The sequence below is a fragment of the Benincasa hispida genome, chromosome 11, assembly GCF_027475165.1.
Source record: "Benincasa hispida cultivar pf3 chromosome 11, pf3_genome.v1.1, whole genome shotgun sequence".
In the NCBI taxonomy this organism is placed as follows: Eukaryota; Viridiplantae; Streptophyta; class Magnoliopsida; order Cucurbitales; family Cucurbitaceae; genus Benincasa; species Benincasa hispida.
In genome coordinates this window covers 31,560,962-31,583,114 of record NC_143488.1, presented here as the reverse complement: position 1 = coordinate 31,583,114, position 22,153 = coordinate 31,560,962, and the positions used below count along the sequence as shown (strand labels likewise).

Here is a 22,153-nt window from a genome sequence, read left to right as displayed (position 1 = left end):
GCTATCCGTCTACATGATCGCTTAGCTCTGCATCTAAACGATCGCTCAGCGCTATCGCGTAGCACTTCCTCTCATCGTTTAACGTGCATCGTAGCTAAACGATCAATAGTGCCATTGTACAGTAAATTCAACGTGTCGTTTAGTTCCCACGCCAAAACGAAATGATCGCTTAGTGCTATCGTATAGCAAATTGAACGCATCGTTTAGCTTCTGCAGGTACACGATCGTCTAGCGTTCAACACCACAACGACCAGTGCCCATTGCTATACGATCGTATAGCTTTTCTTCACATCGTGTAGTGCCTAGAGCTAGATGATCGCTTAGCAACTGAACCTCAACAATGATTTTGAGCAAAAGCTGAAAAAAAACTGGAACAGTAGCTCGGCCTCCTTCACTTGGTTCTTCAATTACATACTAATTTCGACTCTAATGACTCCAAATAAATTAAAGACTCTTGCTAACTCATAAAATCTCATCAAACAAGAGCCAATTACAAATTTAATTGAGAAATTAAAGAGAATTAAAAAGTCAAAACTCAGAAAACCATATCAGTGCATCAATTTCATATTTCTCATATAAAACACCTACCAAACCAAAATTAAACTGAATTGAATGCTTATTTGATACTCTGATATCAATTATAGGATTTTATCAACAACAGTGGAAGCACAATGATCATCTAAACATTCAAATTCACTAATTTTAACAAAATATTAAGCATGCTCTTGCAGAAAAACAAGTGAGTTTCAAGACATACCTCTTGTAGAACTTCTTCAAAACTCCTTCTCCAGCTGCTATCTTCTCCAAATCTTATTTTAGACCACCTCAAGATCTTCCCCACTATTCTCTTGGTGCTCTAGATTGAGTTGTGGGACTCAAAACAAGTTTGGATAAAGGAGAAATGCTCACTGTAGTAATCTTGTTCAAGAACTCTTTCTTCAACCCGAATTTTCTCTGAAATTCTTTATAGATTGCATGCCTGATTTTCACTCCAATCTCTTCACTATATTGCAGATCAAAATGCAAAGGAGATACTTGCATGAGTTGCAGCTCATACTTGGAGAAGATAAGGCAAAGATTTTGTTCTTGTGTGAGCAAGTGAAAAAATGGATAATGTAAAATCAATATTTTCCATTTTAGTGTTTTGTTTTCTATGTTTCAAATTTTATCTCAAAAATCAAAATTTGATTTTATAAAATCTATTTTGATTTTAAAAATGAAAATTTTTAATTAATTTCATAAATTAATTATTAAATAAAACTTAATTAATTTAATATCAAATATTAAATTAATTTTAACACATATCCATCTTTATATATTTAAATCATATAAATTCTTCTATTCCATTTAATTCTCAAATTAAACATGTAATTATATCTCATATAATTACTAATTCCCTTAATTCTAATTTGAACGTTTCAAATTAACTTATCACGCTATTCTAGAGCAAGTCCATTACGAGCTAGTAAGGGGACCTCGCGGACCTATAGATCATGGACTCCAACAATCCGAGATTAATTGGCTAAACTCATTAGACAAGATTAATCCTCATTCGTTAACTAATGGGTTACTCCACTAAAGCCCATAGTTGCACTCCCCTCACTGGAGATATATTATGTTTCTATGATTTAACCATAATCAACAAGTTGACCCTTCACAGGTTATTCGTAATAACGGCTGGGTCAATTATCTGTTTTACCCACGAGATAACTTCTTATTTCTCAAGTCCCTACTGATCCTCTAATGAACAACTGGTTTGTGATCCAATCACTAAACCAAACTCTCTCAGCCCAGTGAGAGGGTGGGGACCCTTGTTCAAGACCTAGATTCAGTACTTGAGAGAACAACCTTTCTTCTATCCCTAAATCAGGTAGGCGTGAACTCCTTCTTGTACCCTATGTCCCCAACTATCTATCCGATCTTACCCCTGAAATAGGAGTCTTATTGAGCCGGTGCTCTTGAGCCAATCCTCACCTATGCAAATCTAAGGGCAATCCCAAATAAACAGAAGTTCATAGTTAGCTCAGGATTAAGATCGAGTTACTTAGGTCATCTAGGTGAAATAGTCAGTCTTATACAGTAAACAGCATTATAAAGTAAGAGCGACTTATTCTTGGTCCTGATCTTATGCAAACTCATTGCATAGGATGCCCCCACTCCTCATGTCATAACATGTACGAATTAGGATCACATCGTATGTAGCACTTTACAACTCTTTGCAACAACTACAGAGTAGGCCGCATCCAATGGTGTTGCCAGAATAAGGTACCCATCCTTATTCATGTACCATAGATCATTTTGACTATTTACTCAGACCTGATCCACTCTTATATCTCCACATAAAGTTCAAGTACTCATACAATAGTCATGGATCTTAGTTTATTGGATTTAGACTTTCATATAATTTATGAAATCAATAACAAGTATATTGATTATAGAAAATGTTTATCATTCTACAAACTACGAGTTTTAAGACATAAAACCCAACATTACGCTAGTTGACACATATGATCCCGACTATACTAATCATCGAGGATCTCATGTTTTCCCTTACAGAGGAGCGTCTTCCTATTCCAACTCCTAACGTCGCTCGAAATGTTTGAGAGGCATACGAGTGATGGACACGGGCGAACGAGAAGGCCCGAGCTCTTAGCTGTGGAAATGGGAGGAGTACAGTTGACATTACAGAACAAGATTCTTATTTTACAAGATGTATTTGTACTTCCTGAGTTGAAAAGGAATTTAATTTTTGTAAAGTGCTTGTTACAATATAAGTATACTCTTAATTTTAATGTGAATGAAGTGTTTATTCATAAAGATGGAGTTGAGATCTGTACAGCAAAATTGGAAAATAACTAGTATGTGCTAAGGTCGTTAGTATTAAGTTCCCTCCATAACATAGAGATGTTTAAACCTTTCGTAACTCAATCTAAACGTCAATGTGTTTCACCAAAAGAAAATGCCCAACTTTGACACCTTCGATTAGGGCATATCAATCTCAATAGGATTGAGAGGTTGGTGAAGAATGGCCATCTAAGTGAGTTAGAGGAAAAATCTTTACCGGTGTGTGAATCTGGCCTTGAGGGTAAGATGACTAAAAGACCTTTTACTAGAAAAGGTTATCGAGCCAAAGAGCTTCTAGAGTTAGTGCATTCTGACCTTTATGATCCTATGAATATGCGAGTCAGGGAGGCTATGAGTATTTTATCAGTTTTACTGATGATTACTCTAAGTGAGGGTATGTTTATTTGATGCAACGGAAGTCTGAATCCTTTGAAACGTTCAGAGAGTTCAAGGATAAAGTTGAAAATGCATTGGATAGATGGATTAAGACACTTCGATCGGATCGAGGTGGCAAGTTTTTGGATTCGAGATTCCAGGACTATTTGATAGAACATGGAATCGTTTCCCAACTCTCAACGCCGGGTACACCTTAGCAGAATGGTGTAACAGAGAGGAGAAACAGAACCTTTTGGATATGGTTTGTTCGATGATTAGTTACGCTTACTTATCGGACTCGTTTTGGGGTTTCGCATTGGAGACTACAGTGTATATACTCAATTGTGTTCCATCCAAGAGTGTTGCGAAAACACCTCTGAAGTTGTGAAATAAGCGTAAATCTAGTTTATGTCACTTCCGCTCAGCACATATGCTTGAGGTTAATCTAAAAAAATTGGAACCATGGTCGAGGTTGTGCCTCTTTGTAGGCTACCCCAAAAGTACACGAGGGGGTTACTTTTATGATCCATCGGAAAACAGAGTGTTTGTTTCTACGAATGCTACTTTCCTAGAGATGATAATATTAGGGAGCACAATCCACGTAGTAAGGTCATGTTATGTGAGCTTTCCAACGAAACTACTGAAACTTCAACAAGAGTTGTTGAAGGGCTATAAATACGGATACGGCTACACGATACGGATACAATTGGATATGACCATTCATCAATTTATAAAAAACTAAGATACGGATACGTTGAAGAATATGTCATTTTTTATATATTATTTTAATATATATTTCTAAAAAATGAGGATACTGATACATTGAAGGTACATTTTCTCTTGCTTAAAAAAATAGGTTGCCTAGTTTTAGATTGAAAAAGATTAGATGAGTTGTTTATCTTTTTTCTTTAAAAAAAGTAAGCATAAAAATAGATATATCAAATTGCTAGTCAGATACATATCTGAGAAGTATCTGGAAGAATCGGTATCTGATACGTGTCTGATACGGATTCTTTGCCTCACATGAAGTATTTGTGCTTCATAGTTGAAGGACCTGCTTCATCAATAAGAGTTGTTGATGATAGTTCATCTGGTAGGTTGGTTCCACCTCAAGAGTTGAGGAAACCTCGACATAGTGGAAGGGTTACAAACGCACCTGTTTGCGGTTTCACTGAAATCCTGGCTATGGTAGCCGATGGCGATGTTGAGGATTCATTGTCTTATCAAAAGGCAATGGAGGATGTTGACCGAGATGAATGGGTCAAAGCCATAGATCTCGAGATGGGGCTGATGTACTTCAACTCAGTGTGGGATCTTATAGATCAACTTGATGGGGAAAGACTTACGGGTTGTAAATGGATCTAGAAGAGGAAACGGGATGCCAATGGGAAGGTGCAAACCTTCAAGGCTCGACTTGTTGCAAAGGGTTATACCCAGGTGGAGGGAATCGACTATGAGGAGACTTTCTCGCCTATTGCCAAGTTGAATTCGATCTGTGTTCTTCTGTCCATTACTACTTATTATGATCATGAGATTTGGAAAATAGACGTTAAGACGGCCTTTCTGAATGGCAATCTTGAGGTGACCATTTATATGGTACAGCCCAAGGTCAAGAGCAAAAACTTTGCAACCTAAATTGGTCCATTTATGGGCTAAAACAGGCGTCTCGATCTTGGAATACTTGGTTTGATACTACGATCAAATCGTATGGATTTGACCAAAACGTTGATGAGCATTGTGTCTACAAGAAGATCATCAACAGTTCAGTAGTTTTCTTAGTGTTGTATGTAAACGATAACCTACTCATTGGGAATGATGTAGGACTACTGACTGCAGTTAAGAACTGGCTAGCGACCCAATTCCAAATGAAAGATTTGGGAGAGGCTCAGTTTGTTCTGGGTATACAGATCTTCGGGATCGTAAGGACAAAGTGTTAGCACTGTCTTAGGCATCATACATTGACAAGATATTGTTCAAGTACTCGATGCAGGACTCCAAAAGGGGCCTACTGCAGTTCAGGCATGGAGTTACTTTGTCTAAGGAAATATATCCTCTAAGAAAATATATCCTAAGTCGCCTCAAAAGGTTGATGAGATGAGACGGGTCCAATATGCATCTGCCGTTGGTAGTTTGATGTATGCAATGCTCTGTACTAGGCCAGACATCTGTTATGCTATGGGAATAGTCAATAGGTATCAGTCTAACCAAGGCCAAGGTCACTGAACCGTATTTAAAAACATCCTCAAGTATCGTCGAAGAACTAGGGACTACATGCTTGTGTATGGAACTAGGGATTTGATCCTTACTAGATACACGGATTCTGACTTTCAGACTGAAACGGACTCTCGGAAGTCCACTTCAAGGTTAGATTTTACTCTTAACAGAGGAGCTATAGTGTGGAGAAGCACTAAGAAAAGGTGCATCGCCGACTACCCGATGAAGGTCGAGTACGTAGCGGCTTGTGAAGCTGCTAAGGAGGCCGTTTGGCTCAGGAAGTTCCTGATAGAGCTAGAAGTTGTTCTAGGCATGTCTAGGCCCATCACCCTCTATTATGACAATAGTGGTGTTGCGGCAAACTCCAAGGAGCCCAGGAGTCACAAGCGCGGCAAACACATAATGCGAAAGTATCATCTGATCCGCGAGATCGTGCACCGATGAGACATGATAATCATAAAGATTGCTTCAAAGCATAACGTTGCTGACTCGTTTATGAAGGCTCTCACAGCTACAGTGTTTGAGGGTCACCTTCAGAGCATGGGTCTAGGGGACCGCCCGCGGCTGGACTAGAGCAAGTGGGAGATATTTATGTACTAGGCCTTAGTGCCCTAGTTTATTATTTTCTACTAGTTTATTGTACACCCCACTCGCTTTAGGAAAAGTGGAAGATTATTGGGGATGATGCACTAAACTTTCGTGTCCTGTAGTTTATAAACACAGTTTTGAACAAATGTTTGTAATGTATAATATATGATATTTTCTTCACATACTGTCTATGAACATTGGATGTTTTATTTGCTTTACCATAAACCAATAAACTAAAATCTCTGGTTGTCATTATGTAACTTAAGCATGTATGTGGAGACACACAAGTGGATCATGTCTTAAGTGATAACCAAATGGTCTGTAGTATATGGATAAAGGAGGGAAACCTTATCCTGGTAACGCTACGGATGCGACCCCTTTGTAGAATAGTTACAAATGTTGTGACTTGCTACAGATGGTCTGATCCTGATCATTCATGTGGGCACATGCAAGCGGGGACGTCCTATACAAAGAGTTTGTATGAGATCTGACCACGAAGTGTTAATGTCTCATTATATAACGCCATTCATGACAGAGATTTCACTTCACTAGGATGACCATAGATAACATGACCTCCATCCTGAGTGAGTTAGGAACTCCTGCCATTGAGGGTGGTCCTGATTTTCATGGGTACGAGTGGCCAGGTCACCGACTCAAACCTACCATTTTGGGGATTCGTCTTATTTGGGAGCTGGGAACTCAGCTACACAAGATGGAATTCACTCTTTCCCTGAAGCAGGGGTAAGTGATAGATTACTTCCTTAAGGGTTGATCCTGGGGCTTGAACGATATGGCGCCACACACCTTATCATGGCTCAAAAGGTGTCCACACATAGTAGGACTATGTTATATTGTTCAATAGAGGGATCGGTGGTACTTAAGGAGTTAGATGTAACTACAAGCGCAAAACCGTAAATTGGCCTAGTTGTACTTATGCTCATCTGTGAAGGGTTATCGTACTATTGATTGGTTATATCCGAGGGACACAGAAATATATTTGTGGTAAGAAGAGTTCAGCTGTCGGTCTTTATTGGAATGTCTGGCAGTTAACGGATGGTGGATCTCGTGGCTAAAGAGTTTAGTCAGCTATTCACGTACAGATGGAGCTTCGAGCCATAGGTCCATAAGGTCCCCTTGGTAGCTCAATGGATTCAAGATGAGAATCGATTTTTGGATCGTTTGAAATGTTCAAATTGACAAGAGGGAGTTTGATTATATATGATATTATTGAACTGGTTAATTATATATGTTAGGATTGACCTTATGTATGAGACACATTAATTAGAGAAAAATGTATATAAATATGATTTATATCTAGTGGAGGAGAAAACACTATGGTTTATATGTGATATTTATAGGTTATTGAATATAATATGATTATATTTATTATTTGTAATTGGAAAATTATGGGATAATTGGGTCGGCGTTTTCTCCATAATCGTGTGTTAGTGGGAGGTTTAATTCAGTTTTCGTAACTGGAGAATAAAATGAAAATCGTTTATATGTATATGCTTGAGGTTGGCCATTATACATGAGTGAACCCTTCCTAGACTTTATATGTATCTAGAAACAAAAAATAGAAATTGGGGTTAAGTGATTTTGGAAACGTTATTGATAAATTTTGGAAATTTTGAAGGGGAGACAGTCCTTCGAGGAGTCCAAGGGCGACGGCGCGATTAATGGCAATGGTAGTGGATTGAAGCCAGCGACGGTATGATTGAAGTAGCGATGGCAAAATAAAGTGATTGAAGATGAGTGATGGTGAGAGGATCTTCATGGAGTCTGAGACAGGTGGTGGAAAACGGTGCTAATTTGATGGTCAATTAGGGCTTTGTGAGAAAAAGGAAAGAAGAGAGAGGAGTACAACGACAATGGAGTCTGAGAGAAAAAAATGAGAATGGGGGTGTGCGGGAGGCTTAAGGATAAAACGAAGATTTTTTTTTTATTAGGACTTTCCTAACGCCCAACTAAAGTGTCAGGAATACGCTTCTCTCTCAATGGCTTTAAGTATCCGTCGGGAGATTGTGGCACAATACACAAGTCATTCGATTTAAATCATTACTCTCGACAAAAGAACGTCGTCGAGAGTTAGATATAAACTCCCAATGATGATCCTATAGATGTCGGGATTACAGTATATTCTGACGTATTTAAATTTAAGCCATCAAAAGAGAGCCTTTTTCTTATAATGAATTATAATAATGTCAGTATTGAAAACCTAAATTTTAAATACAACAAAAAGGTTAAATTATACAAAATACTCCTACACTTTATACTTTGTGTCAAAAATACCTTTGAACTTTGATAGCTCTCCAAAGAAAAGCTATTAATTTCCACATAAATCGTGTTAATTGTTAGGAATTTAATGTTTTATTGAATGTTTCGATAGGAAAATAAGCAAAGAAGACTATCGGAACATTTCAAGTGCAAGTCGGATTGAAAAGAAGCACTAAACAGTAACTCAATGGTAAAAAGATGAAAATGCCCCTAAAGATAGCGTAGCAACCCTGTGTTTTATGTTGTCGTTTGAAGGAATAATATATCATACAACGGAAGATAACAGAATCAATAAGCACTTAAACTACGTTTAATTTGAGTTTTAAGCATAATGTTCATATGATATTTATAAGAGGGTTTGAACATATATTACCTTTGAAGATTTCTCCATGAATTCAGCTGAAAAACACCAAGATAGAGCTTGAAACTTCAAGAGTACTACCACCGAGATCTTCTCTATTATGCTCAAGCTGGAACATGTGGTGGAAACACTTAAATCAAGTTGAATTGATGAAGAACAAGTGAGGGAGGTATGTAGAATTTTCAGGATATCACTTCAGCAAGTATATATCGAATTGCTTAATGTTCTTCATGCATGGAGCTTCTATATATAGGAAGAATTCATGAAAATGTATAGGGTTGCATGAAGAACAACTCCAGCTTAAGATCATTAAATCTAGAAACGGAATTTGGTGATTATCTAACAAGTGTATTAGTGGGTTTTTCCCAAAAATGGAAAAAACCATTAACCTGAAATGATTTCAAAAAAATCATTTTATTTAATTAATTTTATAAAATTAATTCAAAATAATTAATTTAAATACAACTAATTTTAATTTATTTTTAATAATATTAATTTAATATCTAAATATTAAATTAATAAAATATTAATATCACCAATGAATAAATTTTATACTTAAGTCATAATTTAAATATTAATTGATTTTCTAATTTTGTTTAATTTCAATTAAATTAAACGTTTATAATTGTATCATATACAATCAATCGAAAACCCTAAAAATTGAATTTAAACATTTCAAATTCATAAACCTAATTTCATACATCAATACTCAATTTGTTATTCCAATTTAATGAGCTAGTAGAGGGAACTAATGGACCTACAGATCATGAGCTCCAACGATTTGTAATTAATTCGTTAAAATTCTTTAATCGAATTAATTACTATTCGTTAACTATCAAGACACACCACTATAGCTCGATAGTTGCACTCTTCTCACTGTAGATGTATTTCTGTCCATATAAACCATAATCAGTAAGTCGATCCTTCATAGGTCGTTCGTAATTACAGTTGGGTCAAAATTACCATTTTATCCCTATAAATACATCCCGTTCCTTAAGTTCCTACTGACCATCTATCATGAGAAGATAGGGCCCCGATTGTTCAAGACCTGAAATCAGCACTTAAGAGAACAATCTATCTACTAATCCCTAAAATGGGTAGAAGTGAATTCCATCTTGCAGAGCTATATCCCCAGTTATCCATCCAGTCTTATCTCATAAATGGAAGGCTTATTGAGCAATGTTGTTGGACTACTCTCACCCATGCAGATCAAAAGATAATCCCGAATAAATAGGAGTTCATAACTAGCTTAGGATTAATTTCGAGTTATCCTAGGTTACTTAAGTATGAAATAGTCAGTTTTAACAATAAACGGTCGTTATAAAGAAAGTGACTATTTCGTGGTCCAGTCTATATGCAAACTCATTGCATAGGATGCCCCCACTCACATGTCTCTACATGAGTGATTTGTGGATCACATCATTTGTATTACCTATACAAAATGGACCGCATCCAATGGTGTTACCAAGATGAGATACCCAATTTCATCCATATACTTATAGACCATTTAGGCTATATGCTATTAACTTGATCCTGTTTATGTCCCTATATAAAGTTAAAGTATTCATACTATAGCCATATTGGATTTTCACAATAGAATGCAAAATCAACAACTTTATTGATAAATAGAATGTTTACACAAAATTTACGAACTGTGACTTCTAGGACATTCCCAACAATCTCCCACTTGGACTAAAACTTCAGTGAGAACAAATATATACAATGTTGAGAAACAAAAAAGGGAAAATACAATAAACTAGGGCATGTGTAATACCAAAGATATTCTCCCACTTGCCCTAGATTACATTCCTCAGAGTCCCAGTCTAACCAGGTGGCCCTCGAACACTTTAGCCGAGAGAGCCTTCATAAATGGATTAGCAAGGTTGTCTTCAGAGGCTATCTTTGTGACGATCACATCTCCTCGATGCACTATCTCTCTGATGAGATGGTACTTTCTCTCAATATGTTTTCCACGTATGTGATTCCTCGGTTCTTTTGAGTTGGCAACAGCACCATTATTGTCACAATACAGTGTGATAGGTAGGTGCAAATCTGGAACTACTTCCAAGTCAACCAAGAATTTGGGTAGCCATACTGCTTCTTTAGCGGCTTCACATGTGGCTACGTATTATGCTTCCATTGTGGAGTCAGGGATACAATTTTTCTTAATGCTTCTCCAAACTATAGTCCTCCATTGAGAGTGAAAATTGATCCTGAAGTAGATTTCCTTGAATCCATGCCAGTCTAGAAATCACAATCATGTATCCAGTAAGGATCAAATCCTTAGGTCCATACACAAGCATATAGTCCCTCGTTCTCCTTAGATGCATGAGGATGTTTTTTACAGTAGTCCAATAACTATGTCCTGGATGGACTATGTGTTCTAGATTGGATTGGAACCTATTGACGATTCCAACTGCAAAGCATATGTCAGGGCGTGTACATAACATTGCATACATCAAACTCCCAACTGCATATGCGTATATAATTCTTGTCATTTCCTCAACATCTTGAGGTGTTTTAGGACACTGTTCCTTTGACAAATGAATTCCGTGTCTAAAAGATAACATACCTCTTTTGGAATTTTGCATATTATATCTTAACAACATCTTGTCAATATAAGATGCCTGAGATAGTGCTAGGGTTCTATTCTTTTGATTCTGAAAGATCTATATTCCTAGAACGTATTGAGCATCTCCTAAATCTTTCATTTGGAATTGTGTAGCCAACCATCTCTTTACGTCAGCAAGGAAGCTTGTCTCATTCCCAATTAGCAAGATATCATCAACATAAAGAACTAAAAATGTACAGTCTTGTTGACTATCTTCTTGTATACACAAGGTTCATCAACATTTTGTTCAAAGCTATAAGATTTGATCGTAGTATCAAACCTTATATTCCAGGATCTTGAAGCTTGTTTTAACCCATAAATGGATCGTTTAAGCTTACAGACTTTCTGCTCCTGTCCTTGTTCGACGAACCCTTCTGGTTGAGACATAAAAATACTTTCATCAAGATGGCCATTCAGAAAAGTTGTCTTGAAATCCATTTGCCATATTTCATAGTCATAATATGTGGCAATGGATAGAAGTATTCTAATCGATTTTATCATGGCAATTGGAGAAAAAGTTTCTTCATAATCAACCTCTTCTCTTTAGGTAAAACTTTTTGCCATGAGTCTGGCTTTATAGGTTTGCACCTTGCCAATTTGATCTCGTTTTCTCTTGTAAATCCATTGGCAACCTATAGGTTTAATCCTATGTGGTTGATCTACAAGTTCCCAGACAGAGTTGAAGTATATAAACTCCATCTCAACGTCCATGGCTTTTATCCGTTGTTCCCTGTCAACATCTTCCAATACCTTTTTAAAGGTTAATGGATCCTCTAATCCATCATCATGTATGATGCTTTGAGTTTCTATTAGACCCATATAACATTCAGGTTGTTGAATAACCCTCCCACTACGTCGAGGCATACTCAAATATTGAGATGGACGTGACGGGATAACAACAGTTGTTGATGGACCAGCTTGATCAACAACTCTTGTTGATGTTTCTATAGCATCTTTGGTCATTTCTTGCAATATTAGTTTACTTCGAGGTAGATGATTTTTTATATGATCTTCTTCCAAGAATGTAGTATTTGTTAACAAAAATATTTTGTCTTCTTGAGGATCATAGAACAATCCTCCTTTTGTTTCTTTGGGGTATCCTACAAAGAGGCACAATTTCGAACGTGTTTCCAGTTACTTAGGATTTTGTACCAACACGTATGTTGGACAACCCTAGATACGGAAATGACGTAAACTAGTTTTGCGTCCTTTCCAAAATTCATAGGTGTTTCTGAAACACTTTTTGAAGGAACGACATTTAGAATATATACTGCAGTCTATACTTGTCACACCCTGTCACACCCCCTCTTAAGCCTTAAAACCCAAGACAGGGAAGGGAGCGTGAGGGTAACTAATAGCATCCTAAGACAATACTCATGTTCAATATTTCCCCCCATATTTATTACAAATTTTAATAAGTTTACAGTATTCCCCCTATCCCTCTATACACATAAGTAGATTTTCTCTCTATTCTTTGTTACATGGTTTGAGCTATGCCCTAAGAGTTTACCAAATCCTGAGATGGTGGTGGTGGGTGGTGGACTCCTCTTCAAACACTCCGCTTTGCTACCCGAGGGGGTGAGATATAAGAAAACATTTGGAAAAACATGAGCTAATAAGCCCAGTGAGTGGTATATTTTCTTATAAACTCAACCTTGGCTTATCAGAAATAAACTTTTGGGGAAAACAACATGTAATCAACAACACATTAATACCATTTCAAATTCATTTCCACAACCAAGCCGCTGAATCATTTCCTGTTAACGGTCAACTACTGTCAACACAACAACACAACAACAATTTTATGGAAACTTTCCCTATACCCCATTTTCCCACCAATGTGCACATCGGCCATTTCTTTCCCGCTAGTTATGCTTAGGTAACTTGGCCATTTTTTCCCATCAATCGTCACCGACTGTCATTTCTCGCCGACCGAAGCAGACCATATTTTCTCGCCAAGTACCCTTTTCAAGCATACTAACCATATCCCGGGTATAATTCTAGTTTCCATCACAATATAACATGCAATATCACAACAATCATAAAAAAAATCATGCATCCCTACTCATGCACATTTGACATTACCCTGTACGTACAAGGCTCATATATACATATACATACATAAATCAAAACAACACATAGTAACCACTCACCGTCAGCAAATCCTCCTAATGCAATTTACTTGTAAATATCTTCCTGCCATTTTCATTGTTTCCAAGAAAAATCCCAATTAATATTATTTCATAAATATATTTAAAAACCCCTTAAAAAAAATACTACTAGCTTACCCTACTCAAATAGAATATGAATCTGTGTAGCACCTCCTTCGAATTCCTTGCCTCCACCACCAACGGCAGCTTTCCCACTAAATGCTCACTCTCTACTTAGAATTTTTACTACTGAAATTGTTTGGAATGAGTTTAGCCTTCATGCCGAGGCCTTTTATTTATAGCCATTCCCAGCCTCTTTCCTCATGACAACTCACCATCCAAATGGCTCTTCCTTAGGCTGCCCACACTAACTCTGGCTAGCCGAGCTTTGAGTTGTCTAATTCTGGGTTTGTCAACCAAAACTATCTTAGTTTGCATGTAATCTCAACCGTACACCACCTACTTAAGTTGATAAAAATCTTCCTGCATTAATCTCCTTTTTCCACTTCATCGTCTTAATTTCTGATTTATTTATCCAAATTACTAATGAACGCATCCAATTCTCTTCAAATGCGTCCATCTGTCCCAATCTCGCTGGTTTCGCTCTCGTGGCTCTCGCTCTCTCCAACTTTCTTGCTCAAACTCTTGCTCTCTCCACTCTCGCTTTCTCCTATTATCTCACTCAAACTACTCTCTCCAATCTCGCTCTCATCCATTCTCTCACTCTCTCCACTCTCGCTCTCTCCCATTCTCTCGCTCAAACTGCTCTCTCCAATCTCCCTCTGTCCCATTCTCTCGCTCTCTCCACTCTCGTTGGTGTCGCTCTCTCCAATCACGCTAGTGTCGCTCTCTCCAATCTCGTTGGTGTTGCTCTCTCCCATTTTCTCTTCACTCTCGCTTGGCATCACGCATAGGACAGTTGTTTGGTCCAATGCTTCCATCACCGCATGCCCTTCACAACACATAGACACTACTTAAACCATTGCGTTATTCCATACTTAATTCATTTATCTTGGTTTTCCCGCATCTAAATTCCTCATAATTTTATTATATTTTTTTTTTGTTTTTATAACCTATTTCTTCATGCCTTCCAACTTAAGGTTAGGGTATTACATTTACCACCCCCTTAAATAAAATTTCGTCCTCGAAATTTGAACTGGCAATATTTTATACCCACATTTTATTGAGTACAATTACATACCTAGCTTCTACTCTAGTCTTCTAATATTTTCTTCCCTGGTCTGTGATATTCCGTATATTTGTCCAATCGTCTTTTTCCCCATTTCATCTCTTCTTCCTCCAACACTCCTCCTTCTCTTGTAGTTGTTAGCTTCATTCCCTGGTTGTTTTTTTGTTGTGTATTTTCGGCTTCCAAATTCATCAACTGGGGACATTCTCGTTTAAAGTGCCCTGGTTTGTTACAATTATAACATATACGTGTTCGTCCTTAGGTTTGCTCCAAACATCTTCCCCAGTGATACCGGTTACAGATCGTGCATCTAGGTTTCTGGTTTAAACTTGCCATCGACTCCTTTATCAAATTTTATTCTTCCTTCCGCCACCGACTCATTAAGGATTCTTTTTCTGGTCCTACTTCTTCCGCCATTAAACTTCTTTCTACTCGCATTACAGCTTCTGTTAGTTTCGAAAACTCTCCCCATTCTGCGGTTGCTGTAACAGAAGTTCGAATTTCTTGTTTCAATCCTGTTTAAAACCTTCAACAACGTTTCTTTTCATCCGCTACTATGTTTAAAGCATACTTAGATAATTCTGTATACTTTAGTTGATACTCTGTTATTGTCATGCTTCCTGCATGAGCTGTAGGAATTCATCTTGCTTCATATCTTTGTATGATTGGGGATAAAATCTTTTGAAAAATGTTTTTCGAAATTCTTCCCAGCATATCTCCTCCTGCTCGCCCCTTCTATTCTTCAGTAGCTTCCACCAATCTTCTGCCTGTTTTTGTAGTAAGAATGTGGCAAGACTTACCTTACGGTTTTCAGGGCATCTCATCACCTGAAAACATTTTTCTAGTTAGTTCATCCAAGCTTCTGCGTCTGCAGGGTCTTTGGTTCCTTCAAAATTTATGACTCCCAAAGCTTTTAACCGTTCTATCCCATATTTCTTTTCGGGATCAGGTTGTATATGTTCTAGGCTCGCCTGAAGTCTTTGGGTAAGTTTGTCCATTTGTTCCTCCTCTCTAGATTTTTCCTTTGGATGGCTCGAGGCACTTTCACTCTCGTTTCTGGAAGATTGCCCTGTTCTACGTTTCCCACTTCTCAGCATTTTGTCTACAATCATTCATATATATATTAAACACATGTTATCAACATATGTTTTTATTTATGAACATTATTCCTATTTACACATTATTCTTATTTACATTAGTAGGTTTTTCTTTTCTCAGTCTTCCTAGCTTTTTACTCATTTCCGGATAGTCCTAGTTTCTCGAAGTTCAGTCGCATTCTTTTATTCCTCCAAATGCACCGCTCCTGGACATGCCCCAATACCTTGCAGAAGATGCAGAATTTGTAAGATTTCCCATCATGCAAGTCATAGGTGGATTGTTCTTCGAATTCTATCACAATTCGTCGAGGAATATCTTTCTTCCCTACACGGGCCCATTCCTGGTCTACGGTTAGTTCAGGCAACACATTGTTGCTTCTCGAACTTGAACCACCAGTTAGTTCCCGTTGATATTGCTTTTGAATTTCTCTCGATTTCCTCTGGAAAGTGTAACAGTTTTTGCGAATATGGCCTACTTTACCACAACCGTAACAAATTCCAGTTCCCTTCAGACACATTCCACTATGGTTTTTCCCACATTGTGGACATCCCATGTTAGCTCAGAATTCCACCAAATTTGTATTGTTCAAAGTAATAATGTTATTATTTATGCTATCTTTTGATTTGTCAAGGTTATCTCCTGGGTTAGCATCATGGGTCCCATCTTGCGTTATGGAGTCGTTCCCCCACCAATTTCTTCCGCTTAGATCCATTTCCTACAGTAAGATATTTTTCAAGTTACTACTTACTATCATTTTCCACTTCTCCCTTTGTTTTCTTTTTAGGATTTCCTATGTCCGTCTATTATTTCCTTTTTCCTTAACCTCTTTTCGATTTTATGTCAAGTTTTCCTAATATAGTTTATCATACCCAAGTGTTGACCTATCCTAACCTTTATTACTTGGCTTTTCCTACCTTAGGTAAGCCTTTTTTTGAGACCGTTGTGGCTCTAAACTTATCCCCTTTATTATATTTTTGTCTTATTTTCCTAGATCCCATTTATGCCTAAGCTAGACTCAACTTTCATTTTCAATCCTTCCCCAGGTTTTACGTAAACCTTTGCTCTGATACCAAATTGGTATCAACTTAAACTTTATACTCAATCTCCTCCCAGGTGTTATGTATACCTTTTCTCTGATACCAAGTGACACCCCCTCCCAAGCCTTAAAACCCAAGACCGGAAAGGGAGCGTGAGGGTAACTAATAACATCCTAAGACAATACTCATGTTCAATATTTCCTCCCATATTTATTACAAATTTTAATAAGTTTACAGTATTCCCTCTATCCCTCTATACACATAAGTAGATTTTCTCTCTATTCTTTGTTACATGGTCTGAGCTATGCCCTGAGAGTTTACCAAATCCTGAGATGGTGGTGGTCGGTGGTGGACTCCTCTTCGAACGCTCCGCTTTGCTATCCGGGGGGGATATAAGAAAACATTTGGAAAAACATGAGCTAATAAGCCCAGTGAGTGGTATATTTTCTTATAAACAAAACCTTGGCTTATCAAAAATAAACTTTTGGGGAAAACAGCATATAATCAACAACACATTAATACCATTTCAAATTCATTTCCTCAGCCAAGCCGCTGAATCATTTCCTATCAACGGTCAACTACTATCATCACAACAACACAACAACAATTTTATGGAAACTTTCCCTTTACCCCATTTTCCCGCCAATGTGCACATCAACCATTTCTTTCCCACTAGTTATGCTTAGCTCGACCGTTGGTTAAAACAACTAACCCCAACTTGACCGCTGGTTATCACATAATATAAACATCCCTAGTACTTTCACACGTATACTAAGACAACAACAATTCCTGTGGAAACTTTCCCTGTACCCTATTATCCCGCCAATGTGCACATCGACTATTTTTCTCGCTAGCTATGCTTAGGTAACTTGACTATATTTCCCACCGGTCGTCACTGACTATAATTTCCCATCGACTTAAGCTGACTATATTTTCCTGCCAAGTACAAGCAAGCATACTAATTATATATCCCGGGTAGAATTTCAGTTTCCAACACAAATATACAAGCAATATCTTAACAAGCATAGTAATCAAAAATACAACACACAATAACCACTCACCTTGGTTGGTTAGGAACTTTCCTTTCCGAAGTTCCTTAGGTTTCCTTGGCTTCCCTTTTGAATCCTAAATGCCAAATTCAAATATCAGCTTAGATTACTCATAGTTTCATACATTATTTAGGATACTTTCTTCTGAAAACATGTTCTAAAATGTCTCAGAAAACTTACCATAAAATCTTAGCTCATAACTCCTCGTTTTTTGTCCGTAATCATCAAAACATTAAGACTGGCCCAGCTTACCCGACAGCTCGACCCTTCTGGTTTTTCTTCATTCTCCAGCCCGATTCCTTGAATCTTCTTCTCCGGCAGCCCCACCATGAATACTAGACTCTTTTAACTTTCAGATGGCTTTGAAATCACATCAAACTCATGAGTATTCTGGGAGAACTTCTCGTTCCAATTTGATGCTGCTTTCCAGACTTTACTGTCCAATGCATCCTCTTTGAACTTTTATGTCCAACGCATGGATTTTTCTCTAAACGCAAGGTTTCCTCAACTTTCCCACTCTTCTTAAATGTATTTTGAGTTGTGATCTGAAGAATGAAGTCTTGGGTCCTATTTATAGGCGTCCAAGATTGCTCCATGGCTAACACCTCGTACTTGGCCGCATGACCAAGTGTCTCTTCCTTACACCATCAATGCAATCTTGCATCAGCACAACCCAATGTGTCTACTTCTCCTTTCACCAACGCATGGCCCTTACCTTTGTATGTCTTCTTATGCTGCCTCCTCTTTTACTTAAGGCTTAAGAATTCTTCCTAATAAGTCACATGTCCGGATGACATTCTCCATGAGTTCATCCTTCATATGTGTCCACAAACTCTTGGATGTTCAACGCATCACTTCCATTTTCCTTCCTTTAGCCACATGCCATCACCAACAACCCTTCCAATGCATCAACACAACTTCTTCCAACGTATTAGTCCCTTCCAACGCATCAACATAACTTCTTCCAACGCATTGGTCCCTTCTAACGCATCAACACAACTTTCTATACTTAGCCAAATTTCCAAATTTTCCCTCCTTCCAATGCATCCCACGCAACATTCTATATTTAGCCAAATTTCCAAATTTTCCTTTTGCCCAAGTACTCTTTCCAAGATCTTGTGGCCAATGCATAGCAATGCCTAGTTCAACACTTAGTCAATTTTCAGGGATTTAAGCTTAACTCAAAGCTACTCACATAGCAATGCCTAGTCCAACACTTAGTCAATTTTCAAGGATTTAAGCTTAACTCAAAGCTACTCAAGGAAAATCTATTCAACACTTAGAAATTTCCTTTTTCTTCAACATAGGATTTAACTTTCTCCTAGTTAATCCCTTAATCATTTGATTAAGTAGGAAAAATGGAAATCCGGGTTTCACAGTACTACATACCCCCAAAAAGATTGAGGTAAATGAGCATAACTCATCATTGATCGGACCATGTCTAACAAGATTTGATTTCTCCTTTCTGCAACACCATCTTGTTGTGGTGTTCCAGGTGTTGTGAGTTAGGATTGAATTCCATGATCTACTAGATAGTTATGGAATTGTAAATCCATATACTCACCACCTCGATCAGATCGAAATGTTTTAATTCTTTTACTTAACAAATTTTCTGTCTCAGTCTTAAATTCTTTGAACTTTTCAGGAGTTTCAGACTTGTAACTGATTAAGTAAATGTAGCCATATCTCGAGTAATCATCAACAAAGCCAACGAAATACAGATAGCCTTCTCGTGCTTTTACACTCATCAGACCATATAAGTCTGAATGTATTAGTTCGAGAGGCTCTTTGGCACAAAGACCTTTGTCAGAAAAAGATCTTTTTGTCATTTTTCCATCAAGACATGATTCACATGGAGGTAAAGAATTATCTTCTATATGACTTAGATGACCGTTTTTTTACTAATCTCTTAATCCTATTGAGATTAATGTGACAAAGTCTGAGGTGCCAAACTATTAGGAGAAATTTTCCCTTTTTTTTATTTTGAGTCTCAGCTGTTTTAAACATCTCTATATTTAGAATGGCCTTTGCTTTAGTTGGTTTTAATATATACAAGTTATTTTTTAGTCTTGCAGAACAAATATGAATACCTCTTGAAAAAACAAACACTTCATTAGAATCAAAAGATATTTTGTACGTATTTTCTAGCAGACAGGAAATGGAGATTAAGTTTCTTTTCATCTTAGGTACATAATACACATTCCTAAGTAAGATATATATATATATATATAAACTCTCTAAAAAATAACTTGACATCTCCCACTACATGAGCTTAAATGACTGTAGTCGTTCCCACCTTGAAAGTCATTTCCTGTTTACAAAGTTCTCTCCATAATTAGTTTCCTGTAGAAAAGTGCAAACATGATTAGCGGTGCCTGAATCTAATATCCAGGTTAGGTGAGTGAGAACCATTAGACATGTTTCAACTACTAGTAAATCTAATTTACCTTGTTTCGCCTTTTCCACTTTCTTTTCAGCCAAATACTTTGGGCAGTTACGCTTCCAGTGCCCCTCCTCTCCACAATGGAAACACTTTCCTTTGGGAGTCTTGTTTTTGTTTTTGTTTTTCTTAGCAGTGGTTTTCTTATTCCCTTTACCCTTCTTCCTCATTTGTACCGATTTATCTTTTGAAGAAGAAGGAACAGACTTTTTGTTATCGGTAGGTCTTGTTCCAGACGACGACCGCTTAAAAAACTTTTTAGGTTTAGAAATAACATTTACTTCTTTTTCCTTAAGTTTCATCATAGATTGATATGTCTATAATTCGTTCAACAACATAGTCAAATTATAAATAATTTTGTTCATAACAGCATTGGTTCTGAATGGCAGATAACTCTCTGGGAGAGATTCCAATATCATACTACCATCGCCCCATGAGCCTCAACAACATTAAAATGGACCATCATATCGAGAACATGTTCTCTAACATTGGACCCATCTTTCATGCGAGTATTATAGACATACTTAATGGCTTCATATCGAATAGAGGATGATGGTTGCTCAAGGATCTCCTGAAGTGATGCCATTGTCTCACAGGCAGTGGGCATTACCTCATGTTTTTTATTAAGTACATCTGATATACTTGCTAAGATGTAGGCCCGAGCTTTTTCATTAGCCCTAACCCACCGAACATAGATGTCCCAAACATTTTGGTTTGCTGTTGTACTGGGAACCGGAGGACATTCCTTTGTCAACACAAACCTCAAATCATCCACAACTAATATTGTATTGATGTTGAATTTCCAGTTTGAATATCCTTCACCGTTAAACTTATCGGAAGCTAGCAGTCGTATGATTGAATTCGACATTACTGAAATAATTTAAATAAATTCTATTAAACTTTATGCATCTAAATCCAATTTTAGCAAAACAATAAAGTACCCAATAAATCTTTATTTATTTGCAATGATACTTTAGTGATTTAGAACAGTTGTTACCGAGGGGTAGTCAACAATTCTTTCACTAGAGCAAGACAATTCCTGACCAAATACTATATCAAAATAACTCTTTACTCTTATAGTTCTTTTGGTTATCATTTTTAGTCAAAATCTTTACTAACAATTAGTAATTCTTGTAAGTGTGACCCGCCATTTTTCAGATTTTATAGAATGGTATGAATATGCCCCCAAAATGGAAGGCAATACTCAAGACGAAACTATAAGACCCTATTCATTTACTGAAGCATGGGTTATTCCAAATCCTATGTTACAACCCTACAAGCGGATTGTCGTGGTTAATAACTAGTTAGTGTCGCCTAAAAACGACAATAGACGGAACATAGGAATCTCACAGTTTAAACTAATAGAGGAGACCGTAGGAAAATGTTGACACATTTCCTTCACCCACTTACTATGAATTACTTCCCCATTCACCTTGTTATTGATCCATGCAAACACTTTTCGAATGGAGTAGTCACGGTAAAAGCGACATGAAGCCGAGCATGGATCTCACGGTGTGAACTCTTGAGGACGTGAGAGCTAATAACTATATATCAAATATATTGTTAATCTCCCACTAATGTGTTCTAAATGTTTGGGTATTTATTTACTTAGGTTAAAAAATGGCTAACTTTTAAACAACCTAAGTCTATATCATCTTTATCCAAGTATAACATTTATATTTGGATATAACCCTATGATGTCTATGTGTTTAAACCAGTTTTAAACCTCACAATACTCACACAAGCTCATAAAATCAGTTAACAATGCTCAATCTTTCAAGCATAATCCCCAGGTAGAAGGTGCTACGTAAACCGTCAACTTAAGTATCCCCAGCCTTAAACAGGTTTATGAACCGATTTGAGTTTGTAACCAAATTTTATAAGGTAACAATCTATTTTTGTTGGGTTTTATGTCCTAAA

At 37.2% G+C, this 22,153-nt stretch overlaps 1 protein-coding gene across 1 annotated transcript; it reads right to left on the bottom strand.

Moving 5' to 3' along the window:
* Positions 1-20,648: 20,648 nt before the first annotated feature.
* Positions 20,649-21,101, bottom strand: LOC150032576 (uncharacterized). The gene has a single exon (XM_090306947.1). It carries the CDS (start codon positions 21,099-21,101, stop codon positions 20,649-20,651), a length of 453 nt encoding a protein of 150 aa, XP_090163073.1.
* Between the last annotated feature and the right edge of the window lie 1,052 nt (positions 21,102-22,153).

Bases quoted from the DNA above. Each gene is read 5' to 3' on its own strand.
- LOC150032576 (XM_090306947.1), bottom strand. From the start codon at position 21,101: ATGTCGAATTCAATCATACGACTGCTAGCTTCCGATAAGTTTAACGGT.